The sequence below is a fragment of the Balaenoptera acutorostrata genome, chromosome 4, assembly GCF_949987535.1.
Source record: "Balaenoptera acutorostrata chromosome 4, mBalAcu1.1, whole genome shotgun sequence".
NCBI classification, from domain to species: Eukaryota; Metazoa; Chordata; class Mammalia; order Artiodactyla; family Balaenopteridae; genus Balaenoptera; species Balaenoptera acutorostrata.
In genome coordinates, this window is record NC_080067.1 from 46,660,530 (window position 1) to 46,680,641 (window position 20,112).

General features: G+C 37.0%; 1 protein-coding gene across 1 annotated transcript in view; it reads left to right on the forward strand.

Moving 5' to 3' along the window:
* The window catches only part of PPM1L (protein phosphatase, Mg2+/Mn2+ dependent 1L), a 307,917-nt gene that overhangs the window by 201,715 nt on the left and 86,090 nt on the right, over positions 1-20,112 (forward strand). Inside the window, exon 2 of the mRNA XM_007187086.3 lies at positions 8,272-8,446. Within this exon, the coding sequence (XP_007187148.3) occupies positions 8,272-8,446 (175 nt within the window). The remainder of the gene's footprint in view (positions 1-8,271; positions 8,447-20,112) is intronic.

The following is a 20,112-nucleotide window of genomic DNA, read 5'->3' on the forward strand; positions in this document are numbered from 1 at the left end:
CTTTTCTTGGAAATAGCTTTTGCCTCCCTGGAACTTGTAACCAAAATCATTAGTATGATATTTTTCTTTGGAGTTCTATAAAATAATACTTTTTCCTCCTAGAGGTTTTTCTTTTTTTAAGGGGTGGTGGCTATTCCATAAAATACAGAGAGGTGGATGGTTTTCAGGCTTACAGTTAAGTGTTCAAAGTAAATTTAGTATGTTTCACTGTACTCTGTTTTCCCATCATTTTCAATAGCATCTCCATCATCTTTAGCTTCCAGTTTTGCAACACTGAAGCCATTTTATGGGTTTTGCTTTTCCATCTGTCACCAAGCTTTGCTCATGTGCTCTTTTATTCTCTTCTCAACGGCTTTATCCTAGTCTGGGGCTGCTTTACCCTACAAAAGAAGGGACCACAGTAGGCATTGCCTTCTTTTTAAAATACAAAAATTTTTTTCTTTTCTGGTTCAAAAGCATTTGGTGATTCCTGCTCCAATCCACGACTCACTGCGTAACCAAGGATAAATTACTTAACCTCTCTGAGTCTGTTTCCTCATCTGTGAAAACCAATAAGTGTTTTCGTGAGGGTGAAATAAGCGTACACATGTGAAGCATTCAGCACAGTGCTTGGCACATAGAAAGTGGTCAATCATTTTTCTATTTTTTTTATTTTAGAAAATTTGGAAAATGAAGAAAACCGCATAGAGAAAAAATATCACCCAAACTCTTACTAGTCTGAGATAACTAATGATGCATATTAACGTAATTCAACCATTTTCCCCTCATATGTGTCGTAAACAAACTGCTTTGTAATCTGCTCTTTATTATGAACGTTTTCCTACATTATTAGTATTCTTTCATAACATGATTTTTAATAACTGCATTGTATTCCATTTCTTGGCTATCCCATGATGTAATCAACCAATTTGTAGACAAACTTTCATTATCTTGAATAATACTTTGATAAACATGTTTGCTACACAAGTCTTTATGCTCATCTTTAACTTTTTCTTAAAATAAATTCCTGGAAAGACAATTACTAGGTTAAAAGTGTAAATTACTTTAAGTTTTTGTTACTTTTTTTCATTTGCTGTCCCAAAAGTGTCCGATTTATATTCCAATCACAGTGTAGAAGGCCATTTTCCTTTCCTTCAGACTTTTTACTTGTCTCCCTGCTTTAATCTTTTTCTTTCAGTGTATTTTAAGCTCAACTCCAAGCACATTCTTACTCAGACAAGATTTGATAATTTATTCACTCTTTTTGATGTTTCAGTTGTTTCCTGTTACTGCTACAAATCAAAGCTCCCTGGTTTAACAAGGAGTTAAAGCTTCGCCACCTGCCAGCTCTCTCAGACTCCTAGTTTCATCACCTTCTTTTATGATTTCTCCCCGTGAACTCACATTCACTACTTTCTAGATTGCTTTTCTTTCCTCCAGCAAGAACTTCTTACCTCGAAACTGATCCTTAAACTCTGCCGAAATGATGTCCTGATTCTTTTTCTTGTGCCCTCTTTAATTTCTCTCCCTAGAGGCCGCTCAGCACTCACAGTAGCTAATATGTTAAACAAAATTCACCTCAAGATTCATGTCTGTTTTTGTATTGGTTTGTAAAATGTGTTTTTCCAGTGTTTCACCTGTGTGTGCTGTTTGCATGTGAAAACTGCAGGTTGATGGCAGAGGTCTGTTCTCCCAACAGTGTCAAATCTAATGTGCTTCACTCAGCAGACGCTCAATAAATTAGAATTGGCTGGCTGACAGGTTTTCTTTTTAAGATGAACTGTGAAGCGTTTAGCAGCTTTTGAAATGCACTTTTTTCTTTTGCACTCTCCCTCCCTGTCCCCCATCAAACTCTTTCATATACATTGGTTATTTCTTAAAGAACATTCAACTGTTATAGTAAATAGCGTTTTAGCATAATGACCTACTAGGTCAGCATTCTATCCACTAGGTTCCCAGAATTTAGATCCTCAATCATTCTGCTTCTTTTATCTTTTTCATCCATTGAGTCCTTTTACAGGGTTTATACTCTAGCCCTTTTCTGTCTTCCAGACTGAAGTTGGCATGGGTAATATGAATGTATGCACATTCTGTAAGAAGGTGCTTTGGGCACCTTTTGTGCCCTACCTCAAGCTTTTAGCTCATCTTTTTATTCTAGCTGTTCACCATCTTCCCAGGTGTAACCGGAAGAACTGACGAACCTGTGTCTTCCCCTTTCTGTCCTGAGGCTTCTCTGCCACCACCTGGGGTATGTTTGGGAACCTACTCAGCAGTTCAGACAAGCAAAACCTGAATGCCCAGGAGGAGTTGACACCCCTCAAGGCAACCCTTCACTCGGACACAATTCTGAGGCATTCTGCATGACTGCTCAGAGAGTCCCTAGCAGAACTGAGTTCATTGCCAAATGAAGAAATAAAGGCAAGAATGGAAAAGATCAAACAATTATGGAGAGGAAGTCGTTAAATAAAGCTTCATATACAGCTTTGTATATGAAGTACATAATTTACCATGTTGGCGTGTGAATGATGATTTGGGTTTCAGCCATTTACTTCCTAAAATAATGGCTCCAATAATGATTGAAGACCAGGTGTAGTTCCATTTGCCAGTAGAAAACCAGATTTGTATGCTGTTTCTAGAATCATGAAAGGAAGTTCTGATTGCAGGCAAAGAATTATGAACTGTCCAAAGGTTTTCTCTAAAAGCTATCTCAAAGTCCCTGATTCTTGGATACAGTGAAGACATTAAGCTTCTATGGTAGAAACTACTGAACTGGGTGCTGGGAGAACACAAGATGTTTAAGATACAGTCTTTATATCAGCCAGACTGGGGAGCTAAAATACCTGTACCTCTATAAATACTTGAAAGACTGTTGGTTGCTATTAGGTGGGTTCACTAACAGAGTTTATAGCATTTGAGCCTACTTTGAAGGATGTGAAGGATTGGCCAAATCCATAATTTGCCTACTTTCACTCAAAGTTATTTTGAAGATACAGAATGATAACAGCATAAATTGCTCAGAAAAGTATAAAGTACCGCACAAGACAAGACACTGAAAATGGTAACAAAGTACTGTTTCTGGAATAGTTAGGTTATAAGAATATGCAATTTAGGACTTAAACTTCTAGTAGCACTTATCATTGATTAAAGAATAGATAAGTAATCCTATATTTTAATTTTGTTTTTCACTTCATTTTTAGAATTCTAGTGAAGTTTTAAAATTTAAATTGCTATTTGTATTATCTATCACTTGTGCAATAATTCCAATCTCAGTTAATAATATGACAGCCTGTTTTTTATTGAGATATGATTGACATATTAGTTTCAGGTGTACAGCATAATGATTCAATATTTGTATATGTTGCAAAATGATCACCACAGTAAGGTCTAGTTAACCACACATAGTTATGCATTTTTTTCCGGTGATGAAAACGTTTAAAATCTGTTCTCTTATAACTTTCAACTAAGCAATACAGCCTTATTAACTGTAGTCACCATGCTGTACATTATATCCCCAGGACTTATTATTTTTTTTATAAGTGGAAGTTTGATATCTTTTAACCACTTTCACCCATTTTGCTCACCTCTGGCACCCACCAGTCTATTCTCTGTATCTATGAGTTTGGTTTTTGTGTTTTGGTTTTGGTTTTATTTTCCACATGTAAGTGAGATCATAAGGTATTTGTATGACATCCTGTTTTTTGGCATAGGTTTATGCTTGAACATAAGGTTTTGACTGACATTTGAATACATTTAGAGAATCACCTCAGTATAAAGGTGATTTCTTGAAATATCTTGATAGAAGCTAGTATTTTGCTAGAGTTGTTTCTTTCTATTCCTCTTAAAAATCTTTCCCAGAGGAAAGACCTCTATACAGTAGTCCCTCAGTATCCACAGAGGATTGGTTCCAGGACCCTCTTGGATACCAAAATATGAGTCGCTCAAGTTGCATATTAAATGGTGTAATATTTACATATAACCTATGCATATACTTTAAATCATCTCTAGATCATTTATAATACCTAATACAATGTAAATGCTATGTAAATAGTTGCTGGCATGACAAATTCACTTTTTGCTTTTGGGAACTCTGGTATTTTTTTGGAATTTAAAAAAATTGAAGTATAGTTGACGTACAGTATTATGTTAGTTTCAGGTGTACAACATAGTTATTTGACAATCAAATACGTTACAAAATGATCACTACAGTAAGTCCAGTAACCGTCTGTCACCATACAAAATTATTACAGTATTATCGACTACAATCATACCTCTGAGATATTGTGGGTTTGGTTCCAGACCGCCGCAATAAAGCAAATATTGCAATAAAGTGAGTCACGAATTTTTTGGTTTCCGATTGAGTGTAAAAGTTATTTTTACATTATAGTCTATTAAGTGTGCAATAGCATTATGTCTTAAAAAACCAATGTAATGTAACTCAATTTAAAAATACTTTATTTTTTTTCATCCGCTGAGTCCACTTAGTAAGATAGTTAGGGAGTTTGCCATTGACATGTACACACTGCTATATTTAAAATAGCTAACCAAATGATGCTTCTTTTATCTTTTTCATCCATTGAGTCCTTTTACAGGGTTTATAGCAAGGACCTACTGTATAGCACAAGGAACTCTGCTCAATATTATGTAAGAACCTAAATGAGAAAACAATTTGAAAAAGAATAGATACATGTATATGTATAACTGAATCACTTTGCTGTACACCTGAAACTAACACAATATTGTTAATCAACTATACTCCAATATGAAATAAAAAGTTAAAAAAAAAAGATTTGCAGAAACAATTTCATGGCTTAAAATGAAGACTTTCTGAAAAAAAATACTTTATTACTAAAAAATGCTAACCATTATCTTACAATGTGGGGTTGCCACAAACCTTCAATTCTTAAAAACAAACAAACAAAAACAAAAGCAATAAATTGAAGCACAATAAAATAAGGGATGCCTATATACTCCTTATGCTGTGTATTACATCTCCATGATTTATTTATTTTATAACTCGAAGTTCGCACCTCTTAATCCCCTTCACCTATTTCACCCAACCTCCCACTCCCTCTCCTCTGGCAACCACCAGTTTGTTCTCTATATCCATAAGTCTGTTTCTGTGTTCTTTGGTTTGTTCGTTTGTTTTTTAGATTCCACATATAAATGAGATCACATAGTGTTTGTCTTTCTCTGCCTAATTTATTTCACTTAGCATAATACCATTTTGTTGCAAATGGCAAGATTTCATTCTTTTTTATAGATGAGTTATATTCCTTTGTACATATATATACCATATCTTCTTTTATCCATTCATCTATTACTGGACTTTTAGGTTGCTTGCATATCTTGGCTATAGTAAATAGTGCTACAGTGAACATAGGGGTATATATATCTTTTTGAATTAGTGGGGTTTTTTCCCTTGGGTAAATACTCAGAAGTGGAATTGCTAGATCGTTTGGTAGTTCTATTTTTAATTTTTTGAGGAACCTTCATACTGTTTTCCATAGTGGCAGAACCAATTTACATTCCCACCAACAGTGCACAAGGGTTCCCTTTTCTCCACATCCTTACCAACACGTTATTTGTGGTCTTTTTGATGACAGCCATTCTGACAGGTGTGAGGTGATAGCTCATTGTGATTTTGATTTGCATTTCCCTGATGATTAATGACGTTGAGCATCTTTTCATGTGTCTGTTGGCCATCTGTATGTCTTCTTTGGAGAAATGTCTATTCAGGTTCTCTGCCCATTTTTTAAATGGATTTTAAAAATTTAATTGTATGACTTCTTTATATACTTTGGATAATAACCCCTTATCAGATACACCATTTGCAAATAGCTTCTCCTGTTCATTAGGTTGCCTTTTTGTTTTGTTGATGGTTTCCTTTGCTGTGCAAAAGCTTTTTAGTTTCATGTAGTTCCATTTGTTTATTTTTGCTTTTGTTTCCTTTGCCTGAGGGGACAGAACCAAAAAAAATATTGCTAAGATCAGTGTCAAAGAGCATACTGACTGTGTTTTCTTCTAGGAGTTTAATGGTTTCAGGCCTTAAAGTCTTTAATCCATTTTGAGTTTATTTTTGTATATGGTGTAAGAAAATGGTCCTCTTACTGAGGCCACACTGGTGTGCAGGGCTGGCCCCCAGTGCAGCTGGCTGTAAGGACTGGCTACAACTGTTGCAGGTGTTCTGGTGTGCAGGGCTGATCCCTGGGGCGGGAGCCGCTTTGGGGGGATGCCAGTGCCTGCCAAGGGTGCCCGATGGGATGGGCAAGGCTGAGGACCACGTTGGAGAAGCTCTGGTTCTGGCTGAGGGCACCTACCTGGGCTGGTGGGGCAGGGTTTCTTTCCAAATATTTTCTGTCTGCAGCTGGTTGAATCCACAGATGTGGAACCCGCAGATACAGAGGGCTGACTATACATGAAGTTATACTGTTTTAGAAATGAAATGCCAAAATTTAACTCCACTGTAGTAAAAAAATATAGGCCCGGTTCCAAGACCTCCACCATGATTTGAATTAAAAGAGTAAATCAGTGAACACAATAGGAAGGAAATGTGTGGTATGCTTTCAGTTATACTGAATACACCAATATTTGTTAAACGTGCATTATGGAATTATTTCCTGTACTGCATAGATATTTCCAAGGAAAAAAATTAAAGACACGTGTTACACTGAATAGCAAGGTAGTGTGAATTTTAAAATAGTTATTCTGCAGTATGTCTCTTCATTTTCCATTGTCAAGAGAAAATTGTTGTTAAACTCTAGAATTAAATATGTTGTGCTAATGTGCTGAGTCCATTTACATTCTATGGAATAATTTTATTTGTTCTGCACTAGCTGGCTGGCAGAGAAAATGAACAGTGTTATTTCACTGTTGATATACTGGTGATATTTTAAAGTTGTAATTTCATCAGCAACCGACTTAGGGGATCCAAATATAAATCTGGAAATGAAGTGTTGTGTGCTATATTTGGCTACTCTGAAGACTGAAATATAACTTTTTCCACCACTTCCCAGTGAGTTTTTCCTGAGAAGTCAGTTGTCATTGTTCTGGCAAGTTTCTTTTCATCCTAAACTGTGCTAACATTTAGAAGGAAAACTACGAAGGTTCTTTACCAAAAGAACATATTTTAAAGATAATTTTTTTTAATTACAGGAATTTTTAAAAAATATTAAACTATGTAGATGTGTCTTCACCTTATTCTGGGCCCATACCCCAGAGACAATCCTGTTTAACAGTTTCTCTTATTTTAGTTTTCTACTGATTGTGAGTATAACTTTAAACAATAGATGTATGCCTTCATTTATTTATCAACTTTAGACCCTATACATATGATGGAGGACCGCAGTGTAAGAAGATGCCAAAACTCTTGGCATTCTCAAGAGATATGTTTTAAGAATTTCAATTCTCCTGAGTCATACATGCTGCCGTATTACTTAATTTCTCCCTTAAAGTTCTGTTTAACTTTAACTGTGATTCTTAACTGGAAGGGAAAAGAGTGTGCTATGACCCCAGTCCACCAGAAGAATGTATCAGAATCCTGGGGAAGGTCTTTTTCAAAGTACAGATGTCTTCCTTCCTACCTCCAAGGGAAGCTTGCTTACCTGGTTGAAAGTCACTGTGTGTAATTTCAGATGTTACTACTTGGGAGTAAACTGTGCAGATAATGTAGAAGCAGGGGAAAAAAAAGTTAAGAATAATATACATAAAGGCCAAGATATTTAAGTGGTGAACAGTTCTTTTCAGGTTGAGGCATCTTTGTTTTAGGTCTCTTCGTTTTCTGTTTCTCCTATGATTCCGTTATCAGCCCTAGCAGAGGGCTTTCCTGTTTATTTACTTCACAAGAGTTCCTGCATAAGCATTAATGAGCAGAGAACAACAAAGCAAAGCAGAGGTTTGGATGCCACAGCATAGGAGGGCTTACTGCTGAGATGAGTTACTAGCTTATGCATTCTAGATTAGGGCGAGTCAGATTTATATCCAGTAAAATCACTATCACAGGGCCCTCTGGGTTCAGTGGAATAGCTGAAACTCTGAGTTCAACTCCATGAATGCCAATCCATCATCTTTTGTACCTTTAAACCTGATAGAAAACTCTTAGAGGTCTGTAATTCTGTGTATTTGAAGATCAGCCTTACTTGGTACAGTGGAGTCTAAAAATGACAAGTGACAAGGATGTGATTGTCTAAAGGGCTGGTTCCACAGTACTTTGAGTTCTCACTACAGCACCTGAGGGGAAGTGAAAAGCCTAAGATGAGAAATACTAATGGGGTTCTCTACTTGTTTTATCTGCAGACGGCAGCTGAATATGTAAAATCTCGACTCCCAGAGGCCCTTAAACAGCATCTTCAAGACTACGAGAAAGACAAAGAAAATAGTGTATTGTCTTACCAGACCATCCTTGAACAGCAGATTCTATCAATTGACCGAGAAATGCTAGAAAAATTGACTGTATCCTATGATGAAGCAGGTATGTTGGTCTTTAATAGACACACACACACACACACACACATACACACACAATGTTTTTTCCCTGAAAAAATTTCTTTTTAGATTTTGGTTAAATTAGGTCCTTTTCTTTGATAGAAGATGAAGGGCAGACTGGATTCAAAGTTCTATAACATGGATTAACAGTAAGTTTCTTCTCTGCAGTTTTAGTATCCAAGATTTCATCAGGAGATTTCTAAAAATGGCTCTTAAATATCAAATCCCTTTAAAATTTTGGCTTTTTTTTAAATGGAATTGTTCTGCCCTTTTATCAACCATGTACTCCTGTTGATTTAATCGTTTAAAGTGTCACTTCAATTTTGGATACCAGCTGAAAACTTTTACATCCAATAATCCAAGAACCGTTAGTTGCTTCAAGTGTTATTTTTTAATTTCAGAGATCTTCTTTTCTAAAGAGGTACCATTTTTTTCCTGAAGTTTCAAGCTGAACTTGACTTTCTTTTCCTTAAGCTCCTCAGATGAATCCTAGCCCCTAACACCACACTGGACACTTCGGTTCACTGCCTTCCATAAGTTCATATTATCCGAAGGAGCTTATTAATGAAGGCCTGGATAGACCTCCTTACACCATTTTATCTATTACATGGTTTGTCGGCTAAAACCTAATTTTAATGAAACCAGTACAGTATTACTTGGAATTATTAAAATCTTTAATAAAATTAAACTAATTCAGGAAAAATATCTTGATTAAAATTGTCATACCACCCCTGCCCGCCCATCCCCCAGAAATGGATAAAAAAGTATGGGAAAATAGGTTTCTAATGGTCAAACATTGGTAGTATTAATTTCCTTTTTAATACCAGGAGCTTCTGTTTTTATTTCTACAAGGAAGTTGTTATTTTACATCTTATTTTCTTTCACATGATCTAAACAGTCTCAATGCTGACATTCTTAACATTTGATTTCAAGCTTGAATAGCAAACAGAAGAGCAGATTTTTAAAAAAATGCTGCACATGCCTAACCAGTGATGCAGTTTTTCTAGTTATTAAGCTGTCCACATTTTCATTCAACCTTTTAACCTCTTTACATCCACATGATACATACCCATTTCTAGCCTCACCCAGGACATCTCTACTCTCTCTGATTCTCCTTTGCTTTATTATGTTTTCCAGACACAATGGCTCTCTTCTGCCTGTTGGATATTTATTTATTTGGTCTCCGTATTTGTCTTGTGTTTAACAATCTTCTCTTTGGAATTCTCATTCATCTCCTCTCTCATCCCCAGTGGAGTAAAGTAAGGCTATGATCAGCCCAATCAAAATAATATTTAAATTTTCATAGCATCTCAGAGATCATAGAAGTCAAATAGTCCATCTACTTCCTGACCCCATAATCACTTTTTAAATTTTATTGAAGTATAGTTGATTTACAATGTTGTGTTAATATCTGCTGTACAGCAAAGTGATTCAGTTATATATATATATTCTTTTTCATATTCTTTTCCATTATGGTTTATCACAGGATATTGAATATAGTTCCCAGTGCTATACAGTAGGACCCTGTTGTTTATCCATCCTATGTATAATAGTTAGCATCTGCTAATCCCAAACTCCCACTCCTTCCCTCCCCCACCCCACTTCCCCCTTGGCAACCACAAGTCTGTTCTCTATGTCTGTGAGTCTGTTTCTGTTTCATAGATATGTTCATTTGTGTTGTAGTTTAGATTCCACATATAAGTGATATCATATGGTATTTGTCTTTCTCTTTCTGACTTACTTCACTTAGTATGATAATCTCTAGGTCCATCCATGTTACTGCAAATGGCATTATTTCGTTCTTTTTTATGGCTGAGTAATATTCCATTGTATCTATGTACCACATCTTCTTTATCCATTCATCTGTCAGTGGACATTTAAGTTGCTTCCATGTCTTGGCTATTGTAAATAGTGCTGCTATGAATGTAGGGGTGCATGTCTCTTTTCAAATTATAGTTTTGTCTGGGTATATGCCCAGGAGTGGGCTTGCTGGATCATATGACAACTCTATTTTTAGTTTTTTGAGGAACTTCCATACTGTTTTCCACAGTGGCTGCACCAATTTACATTCCTACCAACACTGTAGGAGGGTTCCTTTTTCTTCACACCCTCTCCAGCATTTATTATTTGTAGATTTTTTTAATAATAGCCATTCTTACTGGAGTGAGGTGGTGATACCTCATCGTAGTTTTGATTTACATTTCTCTAATAATTAGTGATGATGAGCATCTTTTCATGTGCCTGTTAGCCATCTGTATGTCTTCTTTGGAGAAACCTCTATTTAGGTCTTCTGCCCATTTTTCGATTGGGTTGTTTTTGTTGTTATTGAATTGTGTGAGCTGTTTGTATAGTTTGGAAATTAATCCCTTATTGGTTGCATCATTTGCAAATATTTTCTTCCAGTCCGTAGGTTGTCTTTTCATTTTGTTTATGGTTTCCTTTACTGTGCAAAAGCTTATAAGTTTGATTAAGTTCCATTTGTTTATTTTTGCTTTTACTTCTATTGCCTTGGGAGACTGACCTAAGGAAACGTTGGTATGATTTATGTCAGAGAATATTTTGTCTATGTTCTCTCCTAGAAGTTTTATGGTGTCATGTCTTATGTTTAAGTTTTTAAGCCATTTTGAGTTTATTTTTTGTGTAGGGTGTGAGGGAGTGTTCTAACTTCATTGATTTACATGTGGCTGTCCAACTTCCCCAATACCACTTGCTGAAGAGACCATCTTTTCCCCATTGTATATTCTTGCCTCCTTTGTCAAAGATTAATTGACTATAGGTGTGTGGGTTTATTTCTGGGCTCTCTATTCTGTTCCATTGATCCATATGTCTGTTTTTGTGCCAATACCACAGTGTTTTGATTATTGTAGCTTTGTAGTATTGTCTGAAATCTGGGAGGGTTATGCTTCCTCCTTTGTTTTTCTTTCCCTCAGGATTGCTTTGGCAATTCTGGATCTTTTATGGTTCCATATAAATATTAGGATTACCCATAACCATTTTATAATGAGAAAACTGAGACCCACAGATTTGCCTGAAGTAACACAGTTACTTAGTTGTAGAGCTGGGACTCCAACCTCCTCATTGCTAATCAAGCTGGGCTTTCACCATATTAATGCAGGTTCTCATTCACTCAGTAGTCATTTGTTGAATGCATAGCAATATGCTAGGCAGTTGGAAGAAAGGGGTATGAGTATAGAAAAGGAAAGCAGACCTTCCTTAATGAAGTCTAGGTGGGTGCTGAAACATAGATATATGACTTCTGAAGAAAAATTCCTGAGGATTTTGAAAGAAGTATGCTCTGTAATATGCACAAGCTATTTAAGTTAAGCTGAGGGGATGTGGCATAAAGGAATAATGAAAGTGGCTCAAGTTTTCAATGGAATTCTTTAGGGGAGGCATTTGCCTAAACCCTGAGGGACAAACAATGAACATGGGTTTGTGAGGAGAAGAGAGATGCAGTCCATGTGATGAAGGGTCCCAAGGGGACGCCAAGATGGGAATCAACATCAGCTGCAACCTCCCACCACTCAACTTTTCCTTCCTCAGGAATAATTTTCCACTCATCTGCACTGTTGTTGAGCAATGATTAATCTAATCTGCAGAGGTACATTTGTACGTGACCCTTAGGAACAAATACTTTGCCATGGAATTAATCTATCAATAAACTCTACAGCATGAAATAGTGGAAATAACTACAGGATTGAGAGTTAGAGGATCTAAATGCCCAGCCTTTCCTCTAGCTTAATACTGGTATGATTAATGCCTAGAGCCTCTGTTTCTTCATGTATAAAGTTGGGCTAATAAAATCTCACAGGGTTATTATGATAGTAAAATATATTATATTTGAGGAAGTCCTTAGTCCTTCATATTGCAAATGCCACTAGTGCTGAATGAGAACAGATTTGGATCTTGTCTACCACTGAGACCAGTTTAAAGTGCCAGTTGAGTTTTTTCTTGACATGCAGTGTTTGGGGAGACAGAGGCAAATTCTTAAAAATATCTTCAGAAGCTCTGAGAAGTCAGGCAACAACTACCTTTAAATCACCCGCTCCAGGCTCCGTTTGCCCTTGGTCATTCCTGCATGAGGTGACACATGAATGTCACTGTGAGTTGTGAAATCAAAACACTGCCTTCTCCTCCACTACCCATATATGAACATATGAATGATTTTATTCCAAAAAAGAGGAGAAAATATCAGAAGTTATTACTATCTAACAGAAAACAATTTCATCATGATACAAAGGAATCAGGACAGAAAATTGGTAATAATATCTAATACCTTCAGATACAAACATCTTACACTAAGCCACTCATTTGTTTTAAACTGCTTAGCTTCTTTCCATGTTTTCCCAGCTTTACTTTCTTGCATTCTTAATTCAGCTCTCCGAGTTTTAGGAAGTAGTTAATTGTTAATTAGACAATATCCTGGTCTCTTGAGAGGTTAATTTGTCTTTAATGCTCATCCACTGATAAATCAGCCTGAGTGACTTAATGACAGTTACCACCATCTGTGGCTTCTAAACTTCTAAAAGAAGTTAATGAAAAAAAAATCCCTAGATGCTTGTCTAAAAGCATTGGCTCAGGACCTTTTCTCCCTCCTTTCTCTTTCTCTCTCAGTATCCTCTCGCCCCCTTTAAATACATATATATCTTAATGCTTTACTCATTCACAATTCAACTCTCCAGCAACCTGACATACTTGAAATCCAGCAAAAAACGGGAAGAAAGCTAAAGCCACATGCAACCATACCATGTCACAGGGGCTATAGATTCTCACCTAGGATTTATATATTATTATTTTATATAGTTCTGACCAGTTAGGTTATATTTTCCAATGTGACATTTTCTTTTTAAAAATTCTTTTTCTGAATTTGAGTGTTACACTTTTATTGCAGAAATAAATAGAAATAAGTAGAAGGGTATAATAAGAGACTAATAATTATCTGTAATCCTACCATTGTAAACATTTTGGGTATATTTCCCTCACTCTAAGCATTTTTGAGATTTGAGATCTTGAGCATTTTTCATGTCTTGCAGTTTTATATCCTGCTTTTTTCACTTAACATTATTAGCTAAGCACTTCATTTTATTAAAACCTCTTCATGTGAAGGTAATTTTAATGGCTGCATAGTATCTGTTCTTTGAAAGTACTACTCACTAAACATTTCTTATGTTGGACAATTATGGTTTTTGGTTTTGTTTTTGCTACTATGTGTAATGCTGCAATGAATATATACATTTGTCTGCATTTCATGTGACTCTAGGGAACAGACTTTAGAAAACGTGGGTTTAGAATTAGAATTAGAAGGTGAGGGAAGGGGATGATACTTAGAGCAGACAGAGCAGCAAGGTATAAGAGCAAAGAGCAAATCCATAGACATCCATAAAAAGTAGTCATCGTATCCCCAGCATTGCACTACACTCTAAGTCAAATCAGCATTCACAGACTCTGTATTACAGACTTGACATCATTGATCTCCATAACGGTGGCCTTCATTCACAGAGAAACGGTTCAATAATGTTAATTATATTCTGTATATAAAAATAGGGATTGTATAAACCAGTTTATAAAGATTTTCATCCAAATGGTTTATTTTTAAGTTTGACTGTTAATAGGAATAAAGATGTTTTGTAATATAATTGAAAGAGGTCTTGGAGCCAAAAGACCCAGATTCTATTCCTAGCTCTGCTGCCAACCAGATATATGACCTTGAATGAGTCACCAAACCTCCCTAAAGCCTATTTCCCTATAAATCGAACGTATGAACAGGATCTCATTGATGTCTTCCATTTCTAAAACTATGATTCTGGTATCTTGACAGTGGAAAACTCAGGTAGCCATAGTTTCTGCAAGGTTGCACTTAGCTTCTTCTTGAATCTTCTGCTTTCTCTGTTGCTTTTCTCCTCTCTCCCCAGACAGCCCATGTAATTTGTTTATAATATCTGACTAAAAGAAGACCACCGCTTAGCTATCCTGGAATCTGCACATGAATTTGCCCAGGCATGCTTTTGTTGGTGGGATGGGCAGTGAGACTGTATGAGTGAAGCAAAACTAGATTTTGGAAGGAAAGGTTCTGAGCCATCGTTCATGGATTCTTGTTAAGATTGCTTAGATATTTTTATTAGCACTTACTAATGCTAAGCAAAATCTAGCGTGAGGAGATATGGTTTGCATTTGATCCATTAATGTTTTTATTTGAATGGGAGCACAAGTTCATACACAATTCAATAGACTGGGTTTAGCAGAGAGAAATTTCCAAGGAAAACAGTTGCATGACTTGAAGAGATCAAAATAGCATTTCACACTGTCTCAGAGAGCATCATGAACCTAAATATTTATAATTTGTCATAGTGGGCAAAAGTTGAAGGGTTGAAATAGCCTGAGAGGGAATCTTTTCTCTCATTATTTATTTTTATGCTTGTACATTATTCATATTTCTCTAAGCAGTCTCAAATCGTTTATAATTTTTTCTTAAGTTTGGGCATAAATAATCTACACATTCCCTTGTTAAAGTAGTGTGATTTGTAATGCCTTGTGTTTGAGGGAATTGTGAGGAGAGTAGGCCCATTTATTTGACAGTGATACTCTCTGTTGCACAATCAAGAACCCTAAGGCGGGCTTCCCTGGTGGTGCAGTGGTTGAGAATCCGCCTGCCAATGCAGGGGACACGGGTTCGAGCCCTGGTCTGGGAGGATCCCACATGCCGCGGAGCAACTAGGCCCGTGAGCCACAACTACTGAGCCTGCGCGTCTGGAGCCTGTGCTCCGCAACAAGAGAGGCCGCAATAGTGAGAGGCCCGCGCACCGCAATGAAGAGTGGCCCCCGCTTGCTGCAACTAGAGAAAGCCCTCGCACAGAAACGAAGACCCAACACAGCCATAAATAAATAATAAATAAATTTTAAAAAAAAAAAAAAAAAAAAAAAAAAAAAAAAAAAAAAAAAAAAAAGAACCCTAAGGCATGGGAAACGGAAGTAGAAAGCGCCTCCTTCTCCCTTTGGGAAGAGCTGGCTATGCCTGTAAGAGGGTGGACAGTCCAGCGGTGGTATCTTGCTTCGAGTCTCAGGACAGTTGCCTAAGTTGCTGCTTTGATCTCCTTCTCAGAGTTAAACCTAAGACCAGCAAAGGTTTTATTTGTTCTTACAGTTCACTAGAAACCCAGACAGCTTTCCAATGAGCACATGTTTCTACCACGTAGAAAGAACACTTACGAGTAGAAAGCAGACCAGACAGTGCAGATGAGGGAGAAAACTCAGCCAAATGTTTATTGTGTTCATTTGGGCATCAGTTAAAGTTGGGGGCCTGCACATCCATTGACAGGTGTCAGGCAATCTTGTAGGATTTTCCTAGAGGAGGTGAGGAAGGAGGAGTAGCATTAATTTGTTAGCCTGTGCTTGGTGATTGCCTGATGCAGCCTGACATTAGAAATGCATGAGAACTGAGCCCAAGCAAAGCTACCTGCCATGAAGAGACACCAAGTACTGTACTGTACTTTTTGGAGAAATAGCTTTTTAAAAGGGTGGCAAATGTGCTGTAAGCAATTTAGGAAGTAACTGGAGGGTTCCCTCCTACTGAGCTTATTTTATTCTTCTTAATATAGATGGTACCTAAAAGTTACACCTCTGATTTAATTGAGCCATTAGTGTCAGAGTAATCAGTGATCTCAAAAGGAAAACCATTTACTGTCATGGAGAAAAAATTGAACACACATCGAGAAACCAAACCCAGGAAAGACACTGTAAATTATTTAGGGCCCTTTCAGGTTTTCTAAGAACATAAAAAATTCAGTAAAAGGCCTTTGCAGGAAGTTCTTCACTCTAACAAACATAGTGAATTTCTCAGTCTGTTTCTCAAACAGGTCCTAAGGGAAGAGGTGGCTTTAGGTTTCCTTAATTTATATCTTCAATCAGGACCTTATTTCTGGGCTCAAAAGATGTTCTCACCAGAGGCTTTCTGTCAGGATTTGGAAGGAAGAGAAAAACAGGGAAACATAAGAAAAACATCATAAAGGGAAATTTAATATTGGTTGTGTAACCTCTGACAGCAACTTCTGAATTTCTGTAAAAAGTTAAATCTGTTTTATTTTTCCATTATGAGAGTAATTTAAATACGTTTTAGAACATTTTTAAAATATGGAAAAATAGAAAAGGAAAAGAGAATCTCTAATTCCACCACCAAAATATAACCACCATCTTTTAGTATATTTACTTCTAGTCATTTTTCTCTGCTGGGTTTTAATAATTTGTGCCCCATTTTATACCTTTTTTCTTTTCATTTAACACTGAAATATAATCATATTTCTCAATGCTCTTACAAGCTACTCAAAAGTAATTCGTAATGACTGCATAGTATGTTACTGAATGGATATGCCACAGTTATTGTTCCCATAACCTTTTAACATTTTCAGCATGGCCCCTCTCGTTTATTCGTGTTTCATTTCTTGTCACCATATAGAATCCCTGAATTTGGAGGTCTGTTTCTTATCTGTGAAAAGATGAGAATGGTGGTATGATTAACAAAAACATAATGAAGACTTCTGTAATGCAGCCAATTATTAGTCATGTAGCAGTGGGAGCAGAGGACTAAAAGAGGTAGTGAAAATCCACTTATAAACTGATAACTTCTTTCTGGCCAGTAATACCAATCTTTTTAACCAAACTGATTTGAGTTTCAGTTATAATTCTTATATTTCCCCCTTTATATCATAGATTTAAAAAGTCAAAAGATAAAGGGGGGGGGGAGTAGCAACTAAACAGAGTGACTCTGCCATCTACAAACTAGAAAAGTATCCACCACAGCTGTTTGAAGGTACCCAAATATGTGATTCACCAGCCCTGGGGTTGGTTTCTATGTCTGTGGCGAGACATTACGCCTCTCTTTGCTTGGTTTCATCGACTGTAAAAAAGGACATTGGATTAGATATTTTCCGAAGTCTTTCCCAGCTTTAACAATGTGTGTGATTTTGTGCTCAGTTCATTTAACACTCACTGGTGCATTCAGTTATTTACTCTGTAAACATTGACCGAGTGCCTAGGAGCCAGGCACGGTGCCTGCCACTGGGAATGCCCAGATGCCCACGTGGCCCTTCACTCCAGGTGTGTGTACGCACATGCATACGTGCATGTGCAGGTCTGTGTGGGAGTGGGAGGACGGAGAGACAGTGGTAGAAACAGATAACTAGAGTGCAGTGGAATTAGTGCTACAGGGTGTGTGTTCAGAGGACAGTGAATGGACAGAGGAGGAAAGAATTAGGTTTGGGATTGAGAAAGAGTTCTTAAATAAATCAGAAAATCATAAGAGAACCCGTAAATCTTTTGAGCTGTTTGTCTTGAATGTCAGTTGCATGTTTAAAGGCAGGTTTATTGTGAGTGATGCTTTTTTTCTTCTTTGCTCAGCAACTGTGGTAATGTGCCTTATACAGACCTATTTTTTTTTAATTTTTTAAATTGAAGCATAGTTGATTTACAATGTTGTATTAATTTCCGCTGTACAGCAAAATGATTGTTTTTTATATATATGTATATATATTCTTTTTCATGTTCCTTTCCACTATGGTTTATTATAAGATACTGAATATACTTCCCTGTGCTATACAGTAGGACCTTATTGTTTATCTATCTTATATATAGTACTTTGTATCCACTAATCACAAGCTCCTAACTTATCCCTCTCCCATCCTTCTCCTTTGGTAACCATAAGTTTGTTTTCTATGTCTGTGAGTCTGCTTCTGTTTTGTAAATAAGTTCATTTGTAGCATATTTTAGATTCCACATATAAGTGATATCATATTATATTTGTCTTTGTCTGATTTACTTCACTTAGTATGATCATCTGTAGATCCATCCAAGTTGCTGCAAATGGCATTATTTCATTCTTTTTTTATGGCTGAGTAGTATTCCATTGTATATATATATACACCACATCTTCTTTATCCATTCATCTGTCAGTGGATGTTTAGGTTGCTTCCGTGTCTTGGATATTATACATAGTGCTGCTATGAACGTTGGGGTGCATGCACCTTTTCAAATTAGCTTTCTCTGGATATATGCGCAGGAGTGGGATTGATGGATCATATGGCAACTCTATCTTTATTTTTTTGAGGAACCTCCATACTGTTTTCCATAGTGGCTGCACCAGTTTACATTCCCAGCAACAGTGCAGGAGGGTTCCCTTTTCTCCATACCCTCTCCAGCATTTATTATTTGTAGACTTTCAGTGATGGCCACTCTGACTGATGTAAGGTGATACCTCACTGTAGTTTTGATTTGCATTTCTCTGATAATTAATGGTGTTGAGCATCTTTTCATGTGTCTGTTGGCCATCTATACAAACCTATTCTTTTTTTTAAATAAATTTATTTTTATTTATTATTTTTGGCTGTGTTGGGTCTTCGTTGCTGCACGCGGGCTTTCTCTAGTTGCGGCGAGCAGGGGCTACTCTTCGTTGCGGTGTGCGGGCTTCTCATTGCGGTGGCTTCTCTTGTTGCAGAGCAGGGGCTCTAGGCGCGTAGGCTTCAGTAGTCGTGGCTCGCAGGCTCTAGAGCACAGGCTCAGTAGTTATGGGTCACGGGCTTAGTTGCTCCGCGGCATGTGGGATCTTCCCGGACCAGGTATCGAACCCATGTCCCCTGCATTGGCAGGTGGATTCTTAACCACTGTGCCACCAGGGAAGCCCTACAAACCTATTCTTAACCTCTGCTGTAACATCACCTTCCACATTCTAAGTGTCGCTGTCCAACTAATTTTAGTTTACATCAATCAGCTTATGCTTATCAGCATCACCTGTTTTCTTATGAGATCTCTCCCGCCGCAGAAAAAAGAAATGATAATGCAGACTGAATTTTGTAAAAGTGATATGATGGGGAGTTATTTTTTAAAAAATCACATTTTCCAACTTCAAGTTATCTTTTTAATAGAAGGCCTCATATGCACTCTGAGAATAAATTGATCCAAGTTTTGCAGTGTGCAAATAAAATTTTAAATTGTAAAGAACTTTGCTGAGAATACTGGAAACTGCTGGCTAACACTGAGGTTTAGAATAGGGAGGAGCTGCCTCTGGTGATTAAAACATTTGACTGGAGCTGTGTTTATCTTTCTAATCAAGTTGTCATTGTTTGCCACAAGGGAAGTAATGTTACTACCTGCTCTAAAGTAGTATTTGATTACAAGGCCTGGAGAAAATGTGTACACTTCAAAGAAAATAATTGTACCAGGTGGTCACAATTTAGACTGCATCGGCCAGCCAGAGACAGGATGCCGCTGCCATCTGTATCTCTTCCTTTCTGTAGGATGGGAATTTTGTAACCAAGTTTCCATAGATCTTGTTGGAATGCTTGTAATAAATCTTAATGAGATCCAAGTTAATGGTAAGACCTTCAGTCTGTAGGGAAAAATCGGATAGTTTTTGAAGTGCCAGAATTTCTAATGTACTGTGACTGTCCATTTGTAGTGGTGAGATGTAAGCAAAATGCAGCCTCTGGCTGACTTTCAGACTCCGAAGATCTGTAATCATAGGCAGCTGGACTGCTGTTTAATGTCATTTTGCAAGAATGTGAAATTCAGTCTTCGCGAGCTACTAGGTATTCCAGTCTCATCTGGTAAATTGCCTCCTGAAAGGCATTGTTTTTAAGCCACCTTCTATTGCCCAGAGGAATTCTC